Here is a 24,336-nt window from a genome sequence, read left to right as displayed (position 1 = left end):
AGTAGAACTGCAAGCAGCTGCTTTAAATATATGTAAGGGGAGTCACTCACACAAAAGAATGCCTCTGGCTCTAGCCTTGGCTCTACTAAGATGTTATAAATTCACTGTATTGCAGTACAATGCAGGTTTCTCTCCCTTATGGAATGATTTAGTCGTGGGACTCAGAAACCCTTGAACAAAGTTTATTTTTTATTTATTACATTTCTATCGCACCCAATAGCCAAAGCTCTCTCTGAATATACTAGATTAGACATTTCAGATCACAACTTGCACAAAGTATCTTTAAAAGAACTAGCATTCTACTATTTATGCCCTTGATTTTATTGGAGTTTAAGAGAAAATTATCTGGAACTATTCACCTGGAATACTTGTGACAATCTGATAATGCCAATCACTACCATGAATTAGAATCACCAATCCAGACTTTAATCTAGTTTGCAATTTTGAGAGCACATCTAATTAGCTGTTACTACACTTGAACTAACTCTTTGTTTATAATTGAGACTTTAACCCATTGCACACATTTGTTTATTGGAGCACTCTCACAATGTCATCATACTTTGTTTTGGATCAGTTACCTTAGTTATAACAGCAGCAGCAAAGGCTTAGAATTGCCTCTACAAACTCTAAATGTTTTTTCAGGGAATGGATAAGGCCCATCTATGAATACTCAGCAAAAACTGCTATCATTTATTTTGGCCTGCACAATGACTTGTGACCCAACAAGCTGAACCAGTCGTGTATGCTTCCCATTCAGGGGTTCAGTCAGCCTTCCATTTTTGCTGTGTGCCCAGGGGTTCTCAAACTCATGGAAGGCCACAATACAAGGTTTGTGCATTGTTTGGCTTGGTGGGCTGCAAGTTGTGCAGGCCTGATCTTGTTACTGGGCACCAATGATTTCTGATTTCAAGCTTTTTCTAAAGTTATATATTAAGAATATCAGTGCTAGTGAAAACAAATGAACCATCCTGCTTAACATACAAATTCTTACCACATGGCTTAGCTCTTCATAGCGGGCATTGAAAGCCTCCAGTTTTTCACCGATGATTTCATCAAGGATCCCTCCATCAATCAATGTTTGGCCAAGCTCCCGAATTTGAGTCCGATTATCAGTTGGATGGCGCAGGACAGATTCCAGTGACTAAAGAAAACAGAATTACAGTAAAGCTTGTGTGCTTATTTTCTAGTATACTGGGTAGAAACAGTTCTAGAGTAACTCATAACAACATTTTCCTTTGACAAAAACAGAAGCATTTTAACCACATTTCATTATTTATCGTCATCATTATTTTTGTTTTTAAAAAAACAATTAAACCTGAAAATCAACTTCTCACTCTAAAAGAGTTTCAAAGTAGTTTACAGAAAAATAAATCCAAATAAAACAGTGACAAATAATCCAACATCGAACAAAAGAGCAAGAAAAAAGATCAGCAACACGCAGCAGCAACAATGCAACATGAACTAACAACTGAAAACAAATGAAAAGAAAAAACATTGTAACTAAAGAACACCAAATAGGAAGGAGCCAAAGCACAGCCCACTGAAGTGCCTTCCATTTCCACTAAGGGAGCAGGCCAGGCTTCTCCTGGAGCCCAATCTGGTCTCCTAGCACAAGGCCACCTCAGCTGATCTCAAACTATGGGGCTCATTGGAAGGACAGATACTGAAGCTGAAGCTCAAATATTTTGGCCACCTAACGCAAAGAGAAAAGTCACTGGAAAAGACCCTGATGCTGGGAAAGATTGAAGGCAAAAGGAGACAGGGACGGCAGAGGATGAGATGGCTAGATAGCATCACTGATACAATGAATATGGACTTGAGCACACTCCGGGAGAGAGCGCAGGACAGGAAGGCCTGGCGTGCTATGGTCCATGGGGTCACGAAGAGTCGGACACGACTGAATGACTGAACAACAACAACATAGAGAAGCAGATGCATCCTGAGACATCCACGACCCAGACCATTTAATACAAAGCCAGCTGCCTGAACTGAACCCAGAATCAAACTGGGAGCCAGTGCAGTTGGTTGAGCCCCAGCATGATATCAACATGCTGACTCACACCCGACTCCAGTCGAGCAACTGTGCCACCCACAGTTTCTGAACCAGCTTCATGGGCAAGCCCACATAGAGCCTGTTGCAGTAGCCTCATCTAGATGCCTCTGAAACATAGATGGTAGCAGTCAGGTCTATCTTCCAGCAGCTGGCGCATCAGCCAGAACTAACAGAAGACACTCCAGTTAAGCAATGTAACTGCCACTATTTAAAGAATTTTTAGAAGAACCAGCACAAAATATGCCTGTAGTATTAAATCAAATCAAATACATTTTATTTATATGCCACTTTTCAGATAAAGTTTTCCCAGGGTGAGGCTCATCCATTGCACTCCGGGTGTGCTGATCCCTGCTGCAAAGCAGCAATATCTTTATTTACAAAAGTTAACTATTATAAAGGATAAGATAAGCCATTTATTTATTATCATTGCAATTATCCTATCTTTAAACGTAGCAGGAAAAATATCTGTTCTTTTAAAAAAATATATCCAGGTACACTTGCTACATACTCTTGTATGTAAACTTAATTTTATTCCACGTTACCTCAAGGGCTTCATTGACGGCATCCACTTTATCTGGTAAGTTCTCTGTACTTTTCATCCTCTCCTCCAAAGTATTTAGCCAGGTTGTTTCTAGGTCCAGATAGTGCAGCAGTTCGATCCAGCAAGACCAAACTTCCTGAAGGTAAAGGTTACATTTCAAAAGAGAGATGTTTATGCAACCTCATTACATTTCAGAGAGATACCTTCTCAGTCTAGTGAGACACATATTTCCCCAGTACTGAGCTGGTACTCTAGTGTTGCTTGTCAACTATGGAAACCTTCATTAACGTCTGCATATAGTCCACAAATTCCTGCCCATTAATGGGATGCCCAGCAATTTATCTGTAGCCCAATCTCCTCGCCTGTTCCAGCGCCTGTCTACCTCCTACAACTCCCATGCCCACTTTCCTTAAGTGGTGTGAGGGCCACAAGACAGACCCTGCTCTTTATTGCTCACTGTGGCCCATTTTAAGACGATCATATACCACCTTAACGAGCAATAGTATTAAGCAGCATTTTGTCTGCACACACAGCCCTTTTGCTCCTCACTTTGCAGAAGGCACAATTAAACCAGGAAGCTTCTAACTAACCATCTTGAACCACAGTCTGCAGTTAGTTTAAGACCCTGGCTAGTTCTGAAGCTGGTAACCATAGTTCGGACAAAATGGGAAACTATGATTAGAAACTTCCTGGTTTAGTCTCGGCTCACATAAAGAGATGAATAAAAGGGGTGCATGCCAAGGACAAAATACTCCTTCATCTGATTGTCCACAGTTGGCCAATATGTTCCACTAATGACTACTGATGTATCATGACTATCTAGGGAGATGTGGAGGGATGACTGCAAATAAGAAAGCTTCTAAATGTATACATGATTACATCCAACTCCATGTATCAAATAATAGAGAAATTATGGTCACATTAAATATACTTCCTCGTGTATTTCTCTTTGGCTATTCAATGATACACTAGTATTTTTTGTTGCCCAACAGATCACAGAAATATGCTGATTCTTGCCAATGTTAGAGCCACTGCTGTGAACTGATTTCAACCAGTGCAAGAGGTGGGCAGTACAAACAGTAGCCTTAGACCATTTCTGTCGAAAGGTCAGCCTTAGGCGATAGTTTTAAAATTAACAGAAGCAAACGAAATAATTAAATGTTTCTGAAGCTGAGAGCCTGTGACTGGCCCAAAGTTACCCAGTGAGCTTCCATGGCTGAGTGGGGACTAGAACCCGGATCTCCCGACTCCTGGTCCAACACTCTCAGCACTACCCCACGCGGGCTCTAATAGCGTAGGCTATTAGGTTTAGCACTGGGAAATTTCCTTTTGCCTTGCACTTATGCCCCACAGGTATAATAAGTAGGGGGTGGAGAATCTAGACTATGGACCATACCTCCAGTGTGTGACATTTCCCCCGGATCCTGTTGCAGAGTAGCTGGTAATTCTCCAATACAAGGTTAAGCTCAGTTGTTAAGTCCTGACCACCAGATGGCAGTTTAGCAGCTAACATCTTGATGCTGTCTTTCATAATTTTCACCCGCACTTCTTTCTGCAGCACATCCTCCTTTGCTCTCTGCTCAAAGAAAGCGAATACTGACCAAGCTGAACCTAATTGCAAGGTCTTGGCCTTTCTTAACCTTTATAAATGAAGGCTATTGTAGCCTTTATAAATGAAGGATTCCACATATAATTAAATTACTCCAATTAAAATGAACTTTCAATATCATATAATTATGGAGTGGGCAGGAACGCAATCCATGGGCTCCATGAAGCCTCACTTGAAGCACTCAAGTATTATTGATCACATTTGGATCTGCCCTTCCTCCCAGGAGCACGGGATGACATACACTGGGATTATCCTATTTTATTCTCATAACACTTACACTGTGATGTTAGACTAAAATACAGACTCAATCCAGGGCTGATTTATTGCCGAGTAGGTTTTTGAGTCCAAGTCCCCCATATCTAGAACAACAGCTTAGCCATTATACCAGCTGGCTCTAGAGCTTTGTATGGCTTTCAGAGTTCTTAGAATTCTGCAGTTTTACTTTCAACCATTTTCTCTACAACCAAGAGAACTTTACTCTAAAATGTCTCTAAACACTGAGATATAAAAAACCAAAGCTCGTTATACTGTCAAATTTCATTGTTTCTAAAACAACAAAAGAGTCTTGTAGCACCCTTCATGGCTAACAAAAATATTATAGCATAAGCTTTCATGGACTAGAGTCTATTTCAAAAGCTTCTGTATAGCCGAAGTCTATTTAAAAAATAATAATAATAATCTGGAATTGCCAACAATAGTCCTGGCATTCATCTCAAAATCATCATCAGGTGTGATGCCACACTTTTTAATGTGTAAAGAATTATTCCTTTAACATGACTTGATGGCCAGACTTTGAGATTTCAGTTAATACCGGCCAAAGCATTGTTATAACAGCATTGCAGAAAACGTACAAACACAGGAAAAAGCTGGCTTTCTTTACATTCAGAACATTTTTAAGCAATTCAAATGAAATATGTTGGTTGGGTTTGCCCTCCCAGGTCACGCTTTATTTCCAGTTCTCTCACCAGTGCTGAATTACCACCATGACACTACAATTAAAAAAAAAATCTGCCAAAAACTAGATTAAGATGCAAACATAAATGGAATTATACCAGGCAAGGTCAGCAGTAGTGGTGGTGATGATGGTGAAGTAAAAAGGCATAACAGCTCTGTGTTCCCTACTTTCATACTGTGTTTCATACTTTCAGAGTACAAAGTTCCCTCATTAAGGATGCAATCCTATGCATGTTTAGATAGCAAAACATCCTACAGCTTCCCGCATTCTCCAGCTGGGAGTTGTAGGACTTTTTTCAGTCTAAACATGCATAGGATTGTGCCCTAAATCTCGTCATTCAGCATTCACCTCAGCACTCTGTAATGTAAGCTACCCTGAATAGTTTCAATCCCTGAACCTGCCTAACCCCATCATATAACAAGAGTTATAATTTCTGTTTCTTCCAGTCCTTGCTCATCATCTAGCAGTATCTCGAGCTGATCTGGCCAATACATGGTACCAGATAAAACAGGATCTAGGTGTCTTCTAATTCCAGTATGCCAAATTCAAGTCCCATTTCTCCTTAGCCTAAAATGTTTAGATATCGTTAAACACCCAGGTGCATATTTGCCTTTTTAAAAAGCCTTATAAAACATTATTTTTGTTAAACCTAAGTTGCCTTTTCCCCCTTCTCTCATTTTCATTGAGTTTCTAAGGACAATTAGGATGGATACCCAGGACTTTAAAAATTCCCATTATTCTAATACTGAGCGAACATTAAAAAAAAAAAACATTATATTCTGAAAACCCAAAAATATTTTCAGAAAGTAATTACTTGTTTAACAATGGCCTATATACACTTGAGCTCAGTGACCACATACTTTCTTATTCAATCAAGCTTTTCTAGTATTTCTGACCTTCATTTCCTCCACAGCATTTTCCAGCTCATCTGGACTCTTGTATTCAAAATCTCTCTCCAAATATTCCTCTTCAGCCTGTGCCATCCATTCTTGCATCTCTGCTAAATCCTTTTTGAGGTTTACAGCTTTTTCTTGACTTTCAGATAATTGATTTTTCTGACTAATGATCTAGCAATTCAACCAAAAAACATAAAGGGAATTGTATTATTAAGCTCTGCTTGCATCATTTGAAGGGTGTCTTAGCACTGATGCAGGGAAAAAATATGGGTATCAGAGTGCTGAAAGTTTCAGCAGCTTACTTTTTAGATAATGATTCCATTTGGCACTTTAAAAAAAAGCAGAAATTATCTTGGCCATACTGTTGCTATGGTTACAAAGCAAGAACTTTCATTATAGGTTATCGGAACTCACAGATGCAATTGAATTTTCTTATTTTTAACCATACAGCATTATAGCTATGGAAAGGAAAGGTTCCTCCTGTGCAAGCACCGGGTCATTACTGACCCCTAGAGGGACGCCGCTTGTGCTGGCATTTTCATGGCAGACTATAGCGGGGTGGTTTGCCATTGCCTTCCCCAGTCGTGACCACCTTTCCCCCAGCAAGCTGGGTACTCATTTTACTGACCTCGGAAGGATGGAGGGCTGAGTCGACCTGAACTGGCTATCTGAAAACCAGCTTCTGCTGGAATCGAACTCAGGTCGTGGGGAGAGTTTTGGTTGCAATACTGCCGCCTACCACCCTGTCTATGGATACACATCTCTAGAATATGAATCTAGTGTGTTGATGACAGTGATTCCACAGCAAAGACTTTTGCTTCAGCTGTTTAGGCTCCTGCTAACTTCAAGCAAAATAACACATTACTTAAAATATGAGCCCATAGCAAGTGGCAGGAGGTTCTAATGTGCATCCTCCCCTGAATGAATATGAGTCCACAAGTACTGCCTACAGCCCTAGACTGAAGGATGGTAAACACTAGCTGAAAGGCCTAAGTTGTTAAGGATGGCTCATAAAAAAATTGGGGTAGGATGAGAAAGCGATAAGGAGTTAAATTTCAGATTATATGGACTGAGCGTTGTCCATATAATCCACAGCATTACCCACAATGTTCAGATTGTTTCAGTGTTGACTGTCAGGGCAACCAATTAAACAAGCACTCTTCTACCAACAAAAATGGCCAACCTAATCTGCCATTCTAGTTGGTCAAAAACTCAGTTTGTCTTTTGCCTGGGTAGTCAATGTTGCCATGCAAGGCCTAAAAACTATCAGTGGCTGGGGAAAGACAGCATTGGTTTACTAGAAGGGAAACCCAGATGAAATGGCCACCCAGGAATGGAAACCTAGCTGAAACATGCTATGTAGATTTACAAACAATTCCTTTCAACTTTTACTGATTCTCTGACCCTCTTGCATTTGCCCAGCAGTGTAACCAAGAAGGGAACAGGGTATAAAATAATTCATAAACACATATTGTACCTAAAAATAAAATTTAGGCTGTGATGCAGGAGACACTCCTTCCGAATGATCCTTAATTGAAAGGAATGCCACACGTACACAGGGTAACTTTCTGGTTTTCTCCATATAATGTTCAATACAATCATCACTGAAGAAATCATCTTAATGTGAATGGGCAAGTTTCTTTTTGGAAAGCAAGCAGATCTTTTTTCAGATGTGAATGGAAACAGGAACATGGGCATTTTTATATATAAAATAAATATATATATAAAATAAACAAAGTAGTATAAGTCCACCTGTTATTACATGCTTAGCAAGCTCTATTCATGCAATGTACACAATGAAGCTAGTACCATGAATACAGAGTGACAGATAAGATAATGCAAATAAAAAGTAATACTAGCAGTAACTAACCTGCTTACTGAGTTTTTCCCACTGTGACTGGACATCTGTCAGCTTCGATTTTACCCAGGCATTAACAGGCTGACCTCTTAAAGCAGAATCTATTTCTTTCATCTCTTTTAAAGACAACTCAGTGTTTTCCATTTCAATAACAAACAGCTGATCAGAAAGAAGAGAAAACATTTAAATAACTACTTCTAAGGGTTTTTCTTTTTTCCTTTGTACAGTAAACACTCCCCAACACACACACACACACACACCACGCTCCAAATATTACACTAGAAATGGCTTGTTAAACTCTCAACATGCAAAATCAGTTTCTCATTTTATATAGTGAGCTGCTGAAGTCATGGAATTACCTGTTTCTGGATTTTGACCAATGTCTCTATTTCAGGAATGGTCTGAAATAGTCCAGGCCAATAAATAGGGTGTGAAAGTTGCACTGGTTCTATCCCTGTTATCTAGGGATAAATTGTCAACTAAACATTTCATAGCTACCACGCTGGCTGGGATCCAAAGAATTATACAACTATTTACCTGTGTCCAAAAGGGGCTTTGGTGTTGTGTTTCTTAAATAGTAGACCCACATGTCAGAGGGCAAACTACTTTAGAAAGTGGAGGGACTTTCGAAACTGGTTTGGATTATGAAGTGGGGAGCTTTTCCATACCAGCCATAACAGCTTCAGTTAAACACAATGGGAGTGTTAACACCTCATACTTCAGTGCAGTGCTTTCATGTTTTAGTAAAACTGTAACTACATGTTTTAGGTTACCTTTTTCAAAATGTGGCCAATGTTAATAATCTTAGTACCACTACATTCTTCCTCCCACCAACTGCAACTACCGGTGCAGCTTGTTGTGCAGTTTGTTTTTTACTGGAGCAGCAGGCACCAGAGTTTGGGTAGATCACCTGATTGTTGGAGGGTGGGGTTAATTATAAAGATAGTTTTAATCTTCACATTAAAACATTCAAAGAACAAATATAAAATAGTATAAATATGGCCAGTTGATTGAAATGCCACAGCTTGATCAAAAAGTCAAAACATACCAAGTTTGGATAAACTCTATACTACAGTACATAGTTCTGCGTTCCTACATGGGACAAGCAACCACTAATTTCTAGGGTTTTCTGAAGATCATTATCAGATTCTTTAGGATTATAACCACACCTTTCTCTGTAACAGCCCTTCATTTATAACATGAATCAATTTTAGCATCCATATGAAAGTTGTAAATATTCAAGTATTTTAACAGCTTATTAAAAAAATTGAATTAAGGTTCAAAAAGTGCAAGTACTTACCATGCTATCACCGATCAAAGGAATGTAACCACACACTACTTAACTTTGTCTTTGTTGTTTGAGGGAAGTGTTACTATGTTTTCATGCCCTCACATGCAATGGTCATGTGTGCGTGAGGAACACATATTAATAAGATCTTTAACCTAGAGTCATGGAGCACAGCAACAGGAACTGGAATGCCCAATTGGGAAAAAGCACAAACCTAAAACTGGGCTCTCTAAGATGGGGCATTAGCATTGAGACCAGATCAAAGAGTAGAATAGTCTATTATATAGCTTATTACACAATTCAAAGGAGTATATACATAGGCAGCATGCAGACAGGATTGGCAACTTTTTAGTTAATGCCATGGAGGAGTCTTGGGGTAAAGAGAAAGACTGAAACAAAGCAGCATGCAGGAGGTTTAGAAGGGAGAAAGAGGAGAGGCTGCTCCAAACAAAGATAGGAAGGCACAAGGGTTTGCATTCATGAGGGGTCTAACTGAAATGGTGATAGGGACCTGAATGCAGATAACAACCCTAGAGACATGGGTAAATCTTATTGGCATAAGTGGGGAGAAGGAAGGAAAGATTAAAGTGAAAAAAGATTAAATGCAGCTTTTAACTATTATAAGGTGAAGAGGATAGAAGGGGAACTATTCAGTATCTGCTATGATCTGTAAATTTGTTTTGTGGTCAGAAACCCAGCGTTATAAGGACTGATTCTTTACCTTTATGGATCACTAAGCCCTGAAAGTACAGTCTGTTAAGAGCACAGGAAAAAGATGATGGTGATTCAAAGGCTGCCATTGCCTTGCTAGGTCCCCTGGATCCCTAACATTCAGAGTACAAAGTAATAAAAACAGCTGAAGGGGGAAGAAAATGCAGGGAGGTAGGATGGAAGATGGCAGAGGAAAGCTGACTATGGGATATGAACAAGGAATTCTGGAGGGGGTAGCCTGAACTGCTGCAGTAACACACACTGAGTTCTGACTGGAAATAATGCCTTTTAAAAGACCTTGTTCTAGAGAAAGGCGTTTTTCCCTAAGAACAAAAGAAGGGTGAGGGGATATCTAGGATACCACTGGGCTTGCCATGGGTAGCGAGTGCAAAATGCAGAACGCAAAGGAGGAGGCCCACGTGCAAACTCTCTGTGTAGGTCCTTAACTTTAACAGATACTAATGAATGTTAATGTGTCTTTCAGTGGTGACAGTGCTTTGGCATGGAATTTTCTCTCTGGATGGCCAGAGAGAAACTTAGGATGCATACCTAGGATGGCTTGTTTGGGTTAGGGACTGGGCAGGACAAAGGCCTCTGCATATTCCACAGGTCCTATGAACATTCCATAGGAGTGGAGATCCCAAAAGAACACAGTCCATGTGCACCTGCTTTATTGCTCTATACGTCCAAGTTCACATACACTTCCTCAGCAAGATGGAGGTTTCTGGAGTCAAAGAATTAGAAGTATACTGAAATGGCAGAGAGGCAGAGCTTCTCCATAACAGAAGCCTCATGGGATGCTCTATACCAGGGAGAGAGGCCCTCCAAATGTTGTGGGACTACAACTTCCCCTCACTCCTTACCACAAACTATGCTGCGTAGGGCTGATGGGAGTTGCAGTCCAACAACATTCTGTACCCCTGCTCTATACAATGCTTGGAAATAGCCACAGAATAAACACAAGGTCAAGGTGAAGAAGCAACACCCTTGTACATTAGCAAGTCTTACCATACATTGATCAAGCTGTCTCTGAAGACCTTCAGGATCCCTTTGAATGGCTTGTTCTTTCATTAAGTCTTTTACACCATCCAACCATCTTTGTACCAGTTTTAAATCAGCCTGAATACAACACAGCAAAGTTGAGAATTATTATGAACTGTGATGAACAACCCAGAACTACAGCTTTTCAAAAGGTATTTGCCACCAACGAGAGAAAAGCACTACATATAATACTGATCCCTACTTGCTCATATTATGTTCTTCAGGCTGATGTGAACATTTGCTAACCAAAACCCCAGTTAAACAAACATTAAAAAGCCAAATATTGGAGGCATGGTCTATACACTCAAGGAACAGGAATACAGCCCATAGGAAGCTTGTTGGAGGGTTATGACCTTCTAGACTCCTGTATCAACACAGAACAAGGGTTGGAAGGATTTCATGCACCTTGAAGATGGCACCATGTTTAGCAATAATCAAAAAGCTTGTAACCTTAACTTCAGGCCCTAAAGCATAATTTTATATTGTCCACATAATCTGACCTATAATCATAGATCCAATACTTGTATTTCGTTACTACTACTACTACTACTACTACAGTACTATTAATGGCATACTGATTTCAGAACAGCCGCAAAAATAGAAGCCCCTGCCCCAAGAGATAACAGTAGGAGACTATGGAAATGTCTAAGGAGGAGTAGAAAAGTGAAAAATTCATATGGGATTAAATGAAGGGGGAAACTTAAGGTGAGGAAGGTAGAGTTGGGTGTCATCAGAATACAAGTAGTACAGAAATCCATGGGATTTGAGGGGGTAACCCAGGGACAGTGCATGAAAAGAGAAGAAAGAGCTGAAAATAACCCTGAGAGACCCCAAGGGAGAAGACCAACCCTGAAAGATCAATTACATTGGAAGGAAGAGAACTAGAAGAGGCTGATCAATTGTATCAAAAGCAGTGGAGAGGTCAAGGAGGATGAGAACAGACTGGAGACCATTACATTTGGCAGAGTTCAGAGTTGGAATTAAACTCTGTTCTATTTTAGGCCAAGCTATACAATCTGCTTCAATGATTTTAGAAATATCACAGCCAGAATTCAGTTATGCTTTTTCATTTCAGTGATGCTTTCTGTTCTTCGCTATTCATGCAAACATATACTGCCATCTTAAAGGACATGTGTTCTGGGTGTTGAAAGTCCCTATTGTACTTATTCAGAGGAGCAATTTATGTCCAGATTCTTGACATTCTTTTGTTCTTCCTCCAGCTTTTGGTATTTTTTTCAGCTGATTTGTATGGCCTATGAAAAAGCTTCCAAAACAGACTGAATACACAATAGCCCCAAAGATATTTGCTACAGGCTGATCAAGATATACTCTGACCTGTAGAATAGAGTAGTGAGAGATTCTTCAGTAGAAATACTATTTATATATCACTTAACATTTACAAGGCACTTTACCAGTTTAATTTTTTATTTTATTTATTAAATTTCTTAATCACCCATCTGGCCTGTCATCCGGCCACTCTGGGTGATGTACAGCAATACAAACAGTTTTAAAACAATAAAATTCTACATTAAAACATCATATTTCTAAAAATACCCTAACCCACCCCAAAAGCCTGCCTGAACAACCATGTTTTTAATGCATGGTGGAAGCTCATTAAAGAGGGGGCACGGCGGAGTTCCCTAGGGAGGGAGTTCCACGGAGTGGGAGCCACCACAGAGAAGGCTCTCTCCCTCATCCTCACCAGCCTAGTTGTCCTGGCTGATGGGACAGAGAGAAGGCCATCCGAGGCTGATCTTGTTAAGCGGCCTGTCTGGTGTTGCTGGAGGCGCTCCTTAAGATAGGCCACCGGCGCTCTAGCCATCTCACCTCCTGTTTCAGGCCTGTAACTGCGGATTGAACCATGGTGCAGTCCGAGCAGTGTTCAGGGGGAGAGGGTGCTTCACAGCCACCTGATCTAATGCCCCAGTGATTGTGGCATTCCACCCACCAACTGGGGTCTCGACCGAGTGGCCATTTGCATGTTGCAGAGAATCCCCAAGTGCATTCAGGAATCCATTCGGATCCATAAGACGCCTGGGGCAGACCATTTTAATGGGTCCTCCACCCTTGCGGAGGGGTTGTGGAACCGAGAAGTCCAACATCACCAGATAGTGATCTGATCATAACAAGGGGGTGGTGGATATACCCCCTTTATCCTATTCCCTCCTAGTTGCCATCTCCTCTGACTTTATCCTATTAACTTAGCTTTCTCCTTTGGATACATACAGTCAGGGCCAGAAATATCGGAACAAGGATAACTGTTTTGGCAGTTGGCCTCTGTACACCACCACATTGAAGTTGAAAGGAAACACAACCAGATGGGAGCGAAGTCAGGACTTTCAGCTGTAATTCAAGGGTTTGACAAAAATGGGGCACTAACCATTCAGGAAGCACAGCCAGTGGCATACACACACACCCATCGTTGCTGGCTCATAAGTAATGGAACAAGCCAACCTCATTTCAAACTTAAGGACCGCCTTTAATACCTAGATGAAAATCCTTTGCAGTCAATGACTGCCTGAAGTCTGGATCCCATGGACATGACCAAATGCTGCGTTTCCTCCCTCAAGATGCTTTGCCAGGCCTTTACTGCAGCTGCCTTCAGCTGCTGCTTATTTGTGGGTCTTTCTGCCTTCAATCTTGTCCTCAGTAAGTGAAAAGCATGCTCTATTGGGTTGAGATCAGGTGACTGACTTGGCCATTGAAGAACATCCCACTTCTTTGCCTTCAGAAACTCTTGGGTAGCTTTTGCTGTATGTTTTGGGTCATTATCCATCTGCAATATGAAGTGGTGTCCTATCAGTTTGGCAGCATTCGGCTGAATATGAGCAGAAAGTATAGCCCTATACACTGCAGAATTCATCCTGCTGCTTTTCTCAGCAGTCAGGTCATCAATAAACACCAGTGAACCGGTTCCATTGGCAGCCATACATGCCCATGCCATAACACTGCCTCCACCATGTTTGACAGATGATGTGGATCATGAACTTCTCCATACTTTTCCCATCATTCTGGTACAAGTTAATCTTGGTTTCATCAGTCCAAAGAATCTTCTTCCAGAACCGGGCAGGCTTTTTTAGGTGTTTGCTGGCAAAGGCTAACCTGGCCTTTCTGTTCTTGAGCGTTACCAGTGGTTTGCACCTTGTTGTGAAGCCTCTGTATTTACATTCATAAAGCTGTCTCTTGACTGTAGATGTTGACAATGACATGCCTACCTCCGCAAGAGCGTTCTTGACCTGGCTAGATGTTGTGAAAGGGTTCCTCTTCACCGTGAGCAGAATTCTGTGGTCATCCACTTAACCACTTTAGTTGTCTTCTGTGGTCTTCCAGGCCTTTTGCTGTTGCTGAGCTTGCCAGTTAATTCCTTCTTTTTCAGGATGTTCCAAACGGTTGTGTTGGCCACTCCCACTGTTTCTGCTATCTCTCTGATTATTTTGTTTCCTCAGCCTAATGATGGCCTCCTTCACTCGCATGGACCTCATGTTGGGAGTTCCAGTGAACAGCTACCAAATGCAAATGTAACACTCAGAACTAGCTCCAGGCCTTTGATCTGCTTGATTGGTCATGGAGTACCCAGGAAACAGGCCACACCTGGCCATGCAGCTGCTTGTCAGCCATTTGTTCCATTACTTATGAGCCACCAACAATGGGTGTGTGTGCATGCCATTGGCTGTACTTCCTGAATGGCTAGTGCCCCACTTTTGTCAAACCCCTTGAATTACAGCTGAAAGTCCTGACTTCGCTCCCATCTGGGTGTGTTTCCTTTCAACTTCAATGTGGTGGTGTATGGAGGCCAACTGCCAAAACAGTTATCCTTGTTCCAATATTTCTGGCCCTGACTGAATATATACTGCATTCAAACATGCCACCCTTTCCCCCATCCTCACAAAACATTTCTTGAGTCATCCTGCCCCTCTCAATACTGCCTCTGGAGGACTTCTCTTCCGAGGATGATCTGGAGTCCCCCAAGCCGACATCGCAGAGGAGCGGTCTGTGCTGAGCAACGTTGAGGCTGATCAGGGGAACCCTGGGCTCTTGGGGGAGATGGCCATCCTACCTTCCCCTCAAGACATACTTAGCCCCCTCTCAGACTCAAAGGCAGATGCCAAGGGACCACCTTGATACCACAGGGAGCGCAAGTGCCTAATGGTGCAGGCCCAGCTGGCTACCAGATACAGGAGTGTCCTCCTGAGGAACAAGGACTCCTTGTGACTAAAGATGTACTGGTGAGCAGGGCTCTACTAATGAGGAGACCATCCCTCAGATAGAACCGATGGCCTGCAGCCTTCCATTCTAAGCACAGAATGCTGGAGCAATGTCTGTGCACCAGCTCCCAGAGCCCTGCCTTGCCTTTACCCTATTAACCTTGCTCCAGTCCATTAATCATCTCTCTCACACTATAACCATGTGACAGGCTCTGTAGATAATGCCCATAGCCATTCCAGAGAAAACAAAACCACCATGTGGGAAATAAATATTTTAGGGTAATAAATCAAACTCCGTTTTTTCAATTAAGTGTTAGTTGGAAACAATTGAACACACTTCACATTAACTTTAATCTTATTATGAAAAACGACAAGTACATTTGTGAAAGACGTTACAGAAATTTAATACATGAAGTTTAGCCAAGAATATTGTGGGCACTAAACAGCAATATCTCCTGCCAGTTAGGCATAAAAAGTATGGATCCCAAGTCTCTTATAAGGTGAGCTGCCAAGCCAGTTTTTACTCCTACATAGTTTTTATTTCTGATATCCCAAATCCAGAGGGTGCTTTGTCTTCTCGTCCCGCTCTAGACCATATACTCTGTTCTGGTAGCAGAGTGACTGACCCAAGCAATTGTCATCACAGCATTTGGGAATTACTTCACAGTGACAAAGATTACAACCTGCTGAAGCACATAAACTAATTTGGAGATGGGGAAAACTAAAAAGGTAAAGGTAAAGGTGTCCCCAACCAGTCGTGTCCGACTCTAGGGTGCGGTGCTCATCCCCGTTTCTAAGCCGAGGAGCCAGCGCTGTCCGATGACGCTTCTGTGGTCATGTGGCCGGCATGACTGAACACCGAGGTGCACGGAACGCTGTTACCTTTCCCGCTGAGGCAGTACCTATTTATTTACTTGCAATTTCTTGCTTTCGAACTGCTAGGTTGGCAGGAGCTGGGACTGAAGACGGGAGCTCACTCCCTCACGCAGCACTCGGGTCTCGAACTGCTGACCTGCCAACTTTCCAGTCTGCAGTTCAGCGTCTTAACCACTAAGCCACCGCGGCCCCTGGGGAAAACTAGGTAGGATTTAAATAAACATAAGCACTCATATGTTTACCTCAAATATTCTCAGTTTGGAAATAATTTCTTCAAGTAGGTGAACATCTTTAGAAATCTTCAGCTTTAACTTATCCCTGTATCCCTGCAGACATTTGAATTCTTGCTTGTACAGCTTTGATTTTTCATCTGGAATATGCTTCTCTAAGACCTGTGTTTCTGCAGCAAGTTTATCTACCATGCTTTTCTGATTTTCCAGAGTTTCATAAACTGTCTGCAGGGAAAGGGTTAAACAAAAAATGCATTTCACTTTTACACAAGTAGTAGTAGTCCCATGGTCTATATGGTATATAATATCTTTAGTTGTACATATTACACATTTATTTATTGATTTACTACATTTCTAATCCGCCCAATAATTAACGTTTTCTTGGTGGATTACAACCAGATTAAAAAAAAAAAGCTAAAATGCCAATTTAAAACACAGTTAAAATATAAAATACAATGCAAACATTTAAAATAATAAAATACAATATAATGCAAAACAATAAACAGCACAGGAATCGATAAAACAGCCATAATATCCTAAAATTAGGTCTCTAAAATGCTTGGGAGAAAATAAAGGGTTTTGCCTGGCAATGAAAGATAACAATGTAGGTGCCAGGCAAACCTCTTTGGGGAGTTTACTCCGTAAGTGGGATTTCACCACTGAGAAGGGCCTTATTACAAACAAGGAAAATGTAGGAATATAGTAATCGATATGGCCTGTGTCACCCCAGAATGTTGTCTATCCCAAAATGGGATTTGTTCCTATATAGTTTCCAAAACCACAAGGTTTTTTATGTGGATAAATTCAAAATCCTGATTTGTATGTTGATGTTTTAGGACAGGAGTATGTAATATGAAACTCTTGAGACACATCTCACCCATCTATCCACTACCTCATCCTGCCACCAGCACAAAGAGACACGCATTCCCATCAACGGGATATGAACAAGGGCACCATGGTACAACTCTACCTTGAGAGGGAAAGGTATTGGAAAAATCAATCCTGATGCCCTACAACTCTTCCAGATAATCCACTTTCATTTCCCCAAATTTAAACCTCACCCAACCATTACGCCAAATTATGATGAGGACATAAGGAATGGCCTAGAAATATTTTTAATAACAACAATAGGTTCAATATGGAAGTGATCTATGTTTTGGGAACAAATCACAGGGGGAAGAGACTGAAATACACAGAAAAGCATTTGGACATGAGAGAAGAGCGTTGATGGGATGTTGATGTGTAAAGAAAAAAATTGATTCCCAACTGATGCACAGTCTTCCTTTCTTTGGGTAGTATCCAATGGGGTGCTGCACCCCCACCAATTCCCTTCGGCAAGCAAGACCCACCACTTGTGCAATGGAGATTTCGCGCTTTGAGGATCAACCAGAATCAAGCAGAAACACTCATTTCTGGAATGAGGCAGGTTGGTGGAGTTTGCATAAGGGAGATCTGCCAGCCTGTCCAAATCTAGAAACTACCATTTCTGCTGATTTCAGAGCTTCCTACAGGAAGGGTTCAAACTCCACTGCGCAAGCGGTGCATCCCATTTGCACAATGGATTCAGCAGGACGGGCCGCCTGTGCAACGAAATCATCAGGAGGGACCGCTTGTGCAATGGTCTTGTTGGATACTGCCTTTGGTTCATAATAAGCAGAAGAACTTTGTAGACCTACATAAAAGGGAAAGTGGAAGAAAGCAAGAACGCAGTTTCATGTGAAGGTTGTTATATAACCTTTTGTCCAACAGTCCTGTAAGTTGCCTCAGAAGAAAAAAAAACATTGGGCATCTACTCCACAGCAATGCCTGCTGGGAAGGAGAAGGTTATGGAGAGCTGGAGGAATATGCATGCTGCTTTGGCCTTACTCAGCAAGGCTTTGGGTCTGGTTTTATTTATTTATTTATTTATTTATTTCATTTATACCCCGCCTTTTTTCCTCTTGCAAGGAACCCAAGGCGGCTGACATTATCCTCCTCCTCTCCATTTTATCCTCACAACAACAACCCTGTGAGGTGGGTTGGGCTGAGAGTCTGTGACTGGCTCAAAGTCACCCAGTGAGCTTCCATGGCCAAGTGGGGACTAGAACCCAGATCTCCCAGCTCCTAGTCCAACATTCTTGCCACTACACCACACTGGCTCAAAGTCAAAGTCCCATGACAGCTGGGCTTTCTGAACCCCATGAGGCTTCAGATGAAAGACAGAAACTGGCCCTGTATAAAGCATCACTCACAACTTAATCAACTACTGTCAGGTCGGGCAATATAACCAACACACCTACATGGGCAGAGGAGTAAACTGGGGTCATGGCTGTTGGGTTCAATTTGGCTTTTGCCAACTGTTTCTTTTTAGCCACATTTTTGGTAGAACAACCAGGGCGGAAATGGGAAATGCCACCAACAGGGTGGAAGTAACCCATCTCAGCTAGGAAAGGGATAGCAGAACATTAGGGCTGCTGTCCAGGGTTTTGAAGGCACCAGAATTTTTAGGTAGCTCATACGGGGAAACTATTTTACACCTGCCTCTCAGTACAACGGGAATAGATTACAACGTTTTTGCTGCAGACCACCTGAAAACTGCTGGAGGTCCCTGCAGACCACTTAATAAACATTTTTCTACTAATTAAAGCACATACGTAACTCATATTTTAATAACTATCAACTTGCCTTTCTAATGTGATCGATATGCCTGTTTTCATGAGAAAAGTTTTGTGAATGTGGTTATGATGGTTGTCAGCTTTGACTTCAGATCAGGTTCAGCAAAGTTACCTTTAACTGGTACATTTTTAGGGAAACATTTAGAGTGCCCAAGTCCCTTATTATGAAAATCACAGGCCCTGGGCCAGGGCTTTCTTATCTAGTTAGATAAGCTGTTGGGAAAAGGAACTTTTACATAGGTATTTTGAATGCATCACTCACTTTTGCCTCTCTATTTTTTTAATATCCACAACTATTTCTACTATACATCTAGCTTATCATAGTTATTTTACTGAGCAGCAGCTTTCATGTATAAAACTCTGTTGAAAATGTGGGAAAAGCCAACCAAACCTTCTCCCTACCCACACTCTAGTGGCATACAACCCGCTTTGTACAACCCGGTAGCCCGCTTAGTTGAAACATAATGATATGGAGAAGCAAAACCAGCACACAGTGGCATCTGCGCTTAAATTTGCTGAAGTGCAAACAGGAAACATACCTTTGTCTGTTGCAAGGCTCTTTCAACTTTACTAAAATCATTCACTGTATTCATGAGGGATTGAACCTTGCTTTCCAATTCATTCAGGTCATCCTTCAGTTTTTTCAAAGCATCCAAATAATCCTTAGAAGGCTGACTTTCAAATTCTGCTTTAAAACAAAAACATAAAGCCAACTCAACAAGTTGCTTATAAAAATCGAACAATGGGTTTTTGTTTTAGAAACATAGTAAGAATATACGTATTATTTTTGTCTCTTTTTAGCTGCATATATGAGATTGCCATATGCTCATGGAAACTCTGCTGTAACCCAGAGGAGATGCCCCATTCCTCATTGCATCTCACTGCATTGGTGCAGTTTCTCCACATTGCAAGAAACACCACCAATTGAACATGGAAGTGAATGAACATTTGTCAGGTGGTGACCCTTTATACATATACATATCTAAAATTGCTGTGAGAGTAGCTTCAAGATATTAATATCCCCTTCCTTAGAATGAAAGACTAACACATTTTGGCATTGTAGTTTAGAAAAAGACAAGAGGATACATGACACAGTCTTATAAAATAATCCATGGTGTGGAGAAACTGAGTACAGACTGGTTTTCTACATCTCTCATAAACTCAGAGTCATCTAGTGAAATTTAGAACAGACAAGACAAACTACTTCACACAATGCATAATTACCTTATGGATTTCACTGATGCAAGTTGTGACACTGAGAAGTTGGAAAACCTTTCACTCGCCTACTCATACACCAAATGCTTCTCAATTTTTATCTTAAAGCTCAACTGTGCATTTCATCTTTATTGTGTCACTAAGACTGCAGTTTATGGGTGACATCCATCTCCTGACAGAACAGCATTCGCCAGCAGGGCAGCCCACACATGTACACACACAACCTGCTCTGGAGGGTTGAGGGATCCTCCAGAGCACATTTAGGGGGCACACAAGGGAAGGAGAGAATAGGAAAGGTCCTTGGCACAAGTGGAAGTCTGCTCACACAATGGTGGATGTAGCCTCCTATCATTTAGTGCTAGCCTATTTTTACCCATATGTTCTAAAGCAATAAAACCTTCCTACAAGTTTTTAAAACCTCAGATTATGCAGAAAATCAAAACAGAAAGCAAGCAAGAATTATGAATATATAAGAATATGTATGAATATATAAAATCAATTCTCCTACACAACATACATGTTTAGTCTTGCTGGAAATTTTAGCAGAAATGTGAAATATATAAAAATGTCAAGGAAAATTTGCGTAATGACAGTTACCATTTTATATTGAACAGTACAGCATTAACCCTCCTGCACTTCCTACTCATGGATACTTAGGCTATGCAGAAACTGTAGCAATATACACGATTCCCACAAACAGACTGATATTCTTACATGCAGCTTCATGCGAGAGGATACAGTTTGAAACTCCTGAAAGTGGCCATGTAAAACATCGTGAATAGGGACAGAAGGGCACTGTTGCAACCTAACATCCAACTAACATCACAAAGGTTAATGGCCCCACTAAAATAAGAGACCAGCAAGATCTGTGATGCAATCTATAACCACTGCTATCTGCTTAAAGATGTACCTAGAAGACAGGGTGACACTCTGCTGCATATAAGTGTGAAGAGAACCTTAGTGATATACTGGTCCATAGGGCTTGTAGGCCTAAATAATTTCTTATGGATAGAACATTACTAGGTGAAGAGGTGAGAGGTAACTTTTCCTGTAGGCAGTGCAGTCTTTGCACTAATTACTGGTAAATGTTTTGTGAATCTAGTGTATAATTTACAACAGTCTTTCCCAACCTGGCGCCCTCTAGATGTGTTGGACTAAAACTCCAGCATTCCCAGGCAGTATGTCATGCTGGCTGGAGATGATGGGAGTTGCAGTCCGACGCATCTGGAGGGCACCAAGTTGGGCACAGCTGACGTATAAAATGCATAACAATATTTCTTTCTCCGTAATACAAAAGGGGTAGTATATGCTATATTGTGCCCTTGTAATAAGGTCTGTGTGGGTATGACAACTGGAATCATAAAGGTTAGAATCTATGAGCATAAAAGTTGTATTACAAAACTAGCAGATGCAAGCCCCTCTTGTTCAGCATTTTCATGATCCTGAATATAATCAGACTGATTCGATATTGTGCTGCCTTAAAAAGGTAAACGCCAAAGGACCTCAACTATATCATAAACGCCTGCAGAAAGAACTGTAGTGGATCTACATTTTAAAGACCAAGTCTCATGGCAATTTAAATGCAGAACCTGTTGGTTATGCATTGAATAAGATTATGGACAGTTTTGCCATAGGAAGCTGTCTGATCTGTAGCTTTTAAATATAAAAAGCACATTGGCCGTTACGTATTTTTACAAATGTTATTCACGTTTGATTTTTTTTTCATTATGGGGGTGTTAGGATGATCACGGTGGGAAAGAAGCCATCGTGGTTTCTCCTCCCATCCCCGCACATGCCACACGCGCAACCATCATTTACGTAATTCCCCATGATGCAGTGTCATCCGAACATGGTGCGCAACACAGCGGGGGTTAGCTTTGTAGCCACCCTACAACCCCTACTTCACACCATGCATTGTAGGGTGGGAAGGGAGTCAACACCATTGCGCTGCGCACCGGGTTCAGATGACACACCAACCCGCGCTGCAGTCCAGATAGTCATGCAAATGACGGTCACATGTGCAGCACACGAGGGGGTGAGGGGAGGAGCCACAATGGCTTCTTTTCCCCCGTGATCATCTGAAACCATATCTTGCTTTGTTTATTTCAATTTTGGATAGGTACTGATATTACCATGATTCTGTTAGTGGACTGACTAGATGTTTCCTCCAAATTGGTTACTCTCCTTTTCCTTTTAAATGAATAGCCTTTAAGGGTAGCAACACTGACATTGTAGTTAGCATTAGCAGCAACACCTAGGGTATTAGTCATTTATACCCATGTTAACCAAGACTCTCAGATGGGTTGCCCACCGGACTCTAATGGTATTTGAACTCTTTGTTGTGTTCCTTTACAACCTGAACGAGTTAGTGGCTACACTGTATTTTGGAGGAATATTAATGAATTCAGCTTTACATTTTTCATTCCCTCTCCTCTTAATGCTTTTCCCAGATTGTGAAGATATAAGGATTTTTATTATTTGTTACCTTTGCCCTTGACATGGGTATAATAGTGGCCTTTTGAGTGGCGAGTTTATTTTTGATTATGCGATTATCTGATACATGATTGTTTTACTTTGGGGGCAGGTTTGGTTGAGAAGCAGTGTTCTATTTTTTCCATATGTATATGTTATATTACTAGACCACCGATGACCAATTTATGATTGAAACACATTTGGTGTTTATTATATTTGAGTATTTTCATGTTTACTTGCTTTACTTATGCATTAAACTGCTTGCTTTTACTTTTTGTGGCTACAAAATCTGTTACATGCATTTGTAAAGTGTTCGTAGAATTCTTTTATTTATTCATTTAGTATTATATAACCCAACTTAATTGTTGATCTTTTACTCTACACATTAAGGACAGAAAAGAAGGGCACATGTGAATAAAATAAAATACAATGATCTGGACCCAAATGTTCTGTTCCATAAACAAAAGGAGTTTCTGTTCACAGACTCAACCCAATGTAAAAAAGGTACAGGCAAATACTAACCACACAAAATGGTGTGGTTTTCAACAACATGGAAAAGTTGTCTGGAACCTAACGCAGTATTAAGTAGTTATAACTGTAATTGTTTTGACATTTTGGTTTTACCAGAGTGTTATATTGACATTTATATTTTATATGTTTATTGCTGATTTAAAGTAGTATATTTTATGTATGTGATTCTGTTAAGTTGCCTGAAGCAGACACCCAGTCTGGCAGGGTATAAATTAGATTATCATAATGTAATTTTACTGAAGTCTTTCTATCCAAGACAATGAAAGTGAAGACAATTCCTGTGTTTTGAACATACTGGATGGCTTGATAAATTAAACAATTGCAGTATAAGTTAAAGGCGCCACATTTAGTAAAAAACAGAGCCACAAAACTAAACCCCACTATTTTAGACAGTTATATTTATTCTCTCTCTTCTTCAGTCCTCAATAGCATACCAATCTGGCAACCCAACCTTGAAACAAATAATGCTGAATTTTTTTAAAAAAATATTCTATGTTATATAGATGTTACAGAAATGCAAAAGAAGGGTTTACATTTCTGACATCTCCATATTCAGTGTGTTCTATTTTTTTTTTCTAAACTGTCTTTGGAATTTTGGCATCATAAACAACTTGCATCCATAAAGCAACTATCCAGGTAAAGCTTTTCTGAAGAAAATGTCTTTGGAAGAAAACTAAAATGATACTTATTCCTTTATAAGGAGCTAAAAGATCTACACCATGCTTTCAGTGAAACTATATGATTTATACATAGATTCAACCAAGATCTAAGGTGAATACAAAGCAGTCCCAGTTCTAAGGCTTTGGGTACTAGCAAAAAGTAGTAACACAGCATGATAAACAGGAGATGACGTTAAAAAAAAAAGACACACATATTAAATGCAAGCACACCTTTCTTCAACCGCTGTAGAAGATCCTCCAGTTTCTGTTGGGCAGACCTGAAACGGTCAGTCAAAGAGTTAAGGCTATCTTCAACAAAGTTTGGAGCTGCAGACTGGGATGCAAGGGCCTTGCACTTGGCTTTCAGGTGTCCGATTTGAGGAGTCAGACTTAACAGGTGAGTGAGTTCCCTCTGTGGAAGTTAAGTACATGCACACACATGCAAGCATTAAAACTGTTTCAATAGCCAATAGAAATAACCACAACCAGTGTGGGATCAATTTATATAATTGCATTTTGTGTATGTAACAGTGAACAAGTTT

General features: G+C 40.7%; 1 protein-coding gene across 11 annotated transcripts in view; it reads right to left on the bottom strand.

Annotated features, from left to right (window-relative positions):
- Window positions 1–24,336, bottom strand: part of UTRN (utrophin) — a 507,208-nt gene that overhangs the window by 338,573 nt on the left and 144,299 nt on the right. For 7 of the 11 annotated variants that reach the window (XM_084827754.1, XM_084827752.1, XM_084827759.1 and 4 more), the window contains exons 21-29: window positions 24,026–24,206; window positions 19,457–19,605; window positions 16,276–16,488; window positions 10,920–11,030; window positions 7,925–8,071; window positions 6,055–6,225; window positions 3,991–4,170; window positions 2,596–2,730; window positions 992–1,141 (exon numbers count right to left, since the gene is read on the bottom strand). In XM_084827754.1, coding sequence (XP_084683880.1) covers window positions 992–1,141; window positions 2,596–2,730; window positions 3,991–4,170; window positions 6,055–6,225; window positions 7,925–8,071; window positions 10,920–11,030; window positions 16,276–16,488; window positions 19,457–19,605; window positions 24,026–24,206 — 1,437 coding nt within the window. The remainder of the gene's footprint in view (window positions 1–991; window positions 1,142–2,595; window positions 2,731–3,990; window positions 4,171–6,054; window positions 6,226–7,924; window positions 8,072–10,919; window positions 11,031–16,275; window positions 16,489–19,456; window positions 19,606–24,025; window positions 24,207–24,336) is intronic. The other 4 variants (XM_084827756.1, XM_084827760.1, XM_084827757.1 and 1 more) reach the window with 1 other exon arrangement.

This window comes from Heloderma suspectum, chromosome 1 (genome assembly GCF_057233095.1).
Source record: "Heloderma suspectum isolate Gila_16-S chromosome 1, 16-S_ref, whole genome shotgun sequence".
Lineage (NCBI taxonomy): Eukaryota > Metazoa > Chordata > Lepidosauria > Squamata > Helodermatidae > Heloderma > Heloderma suspectum.
The sequence above is the reverse complement of the archived record's forward strand: the minus strand, read 5'-3'. Positions and strand labels throughout refer to the sequence as shown.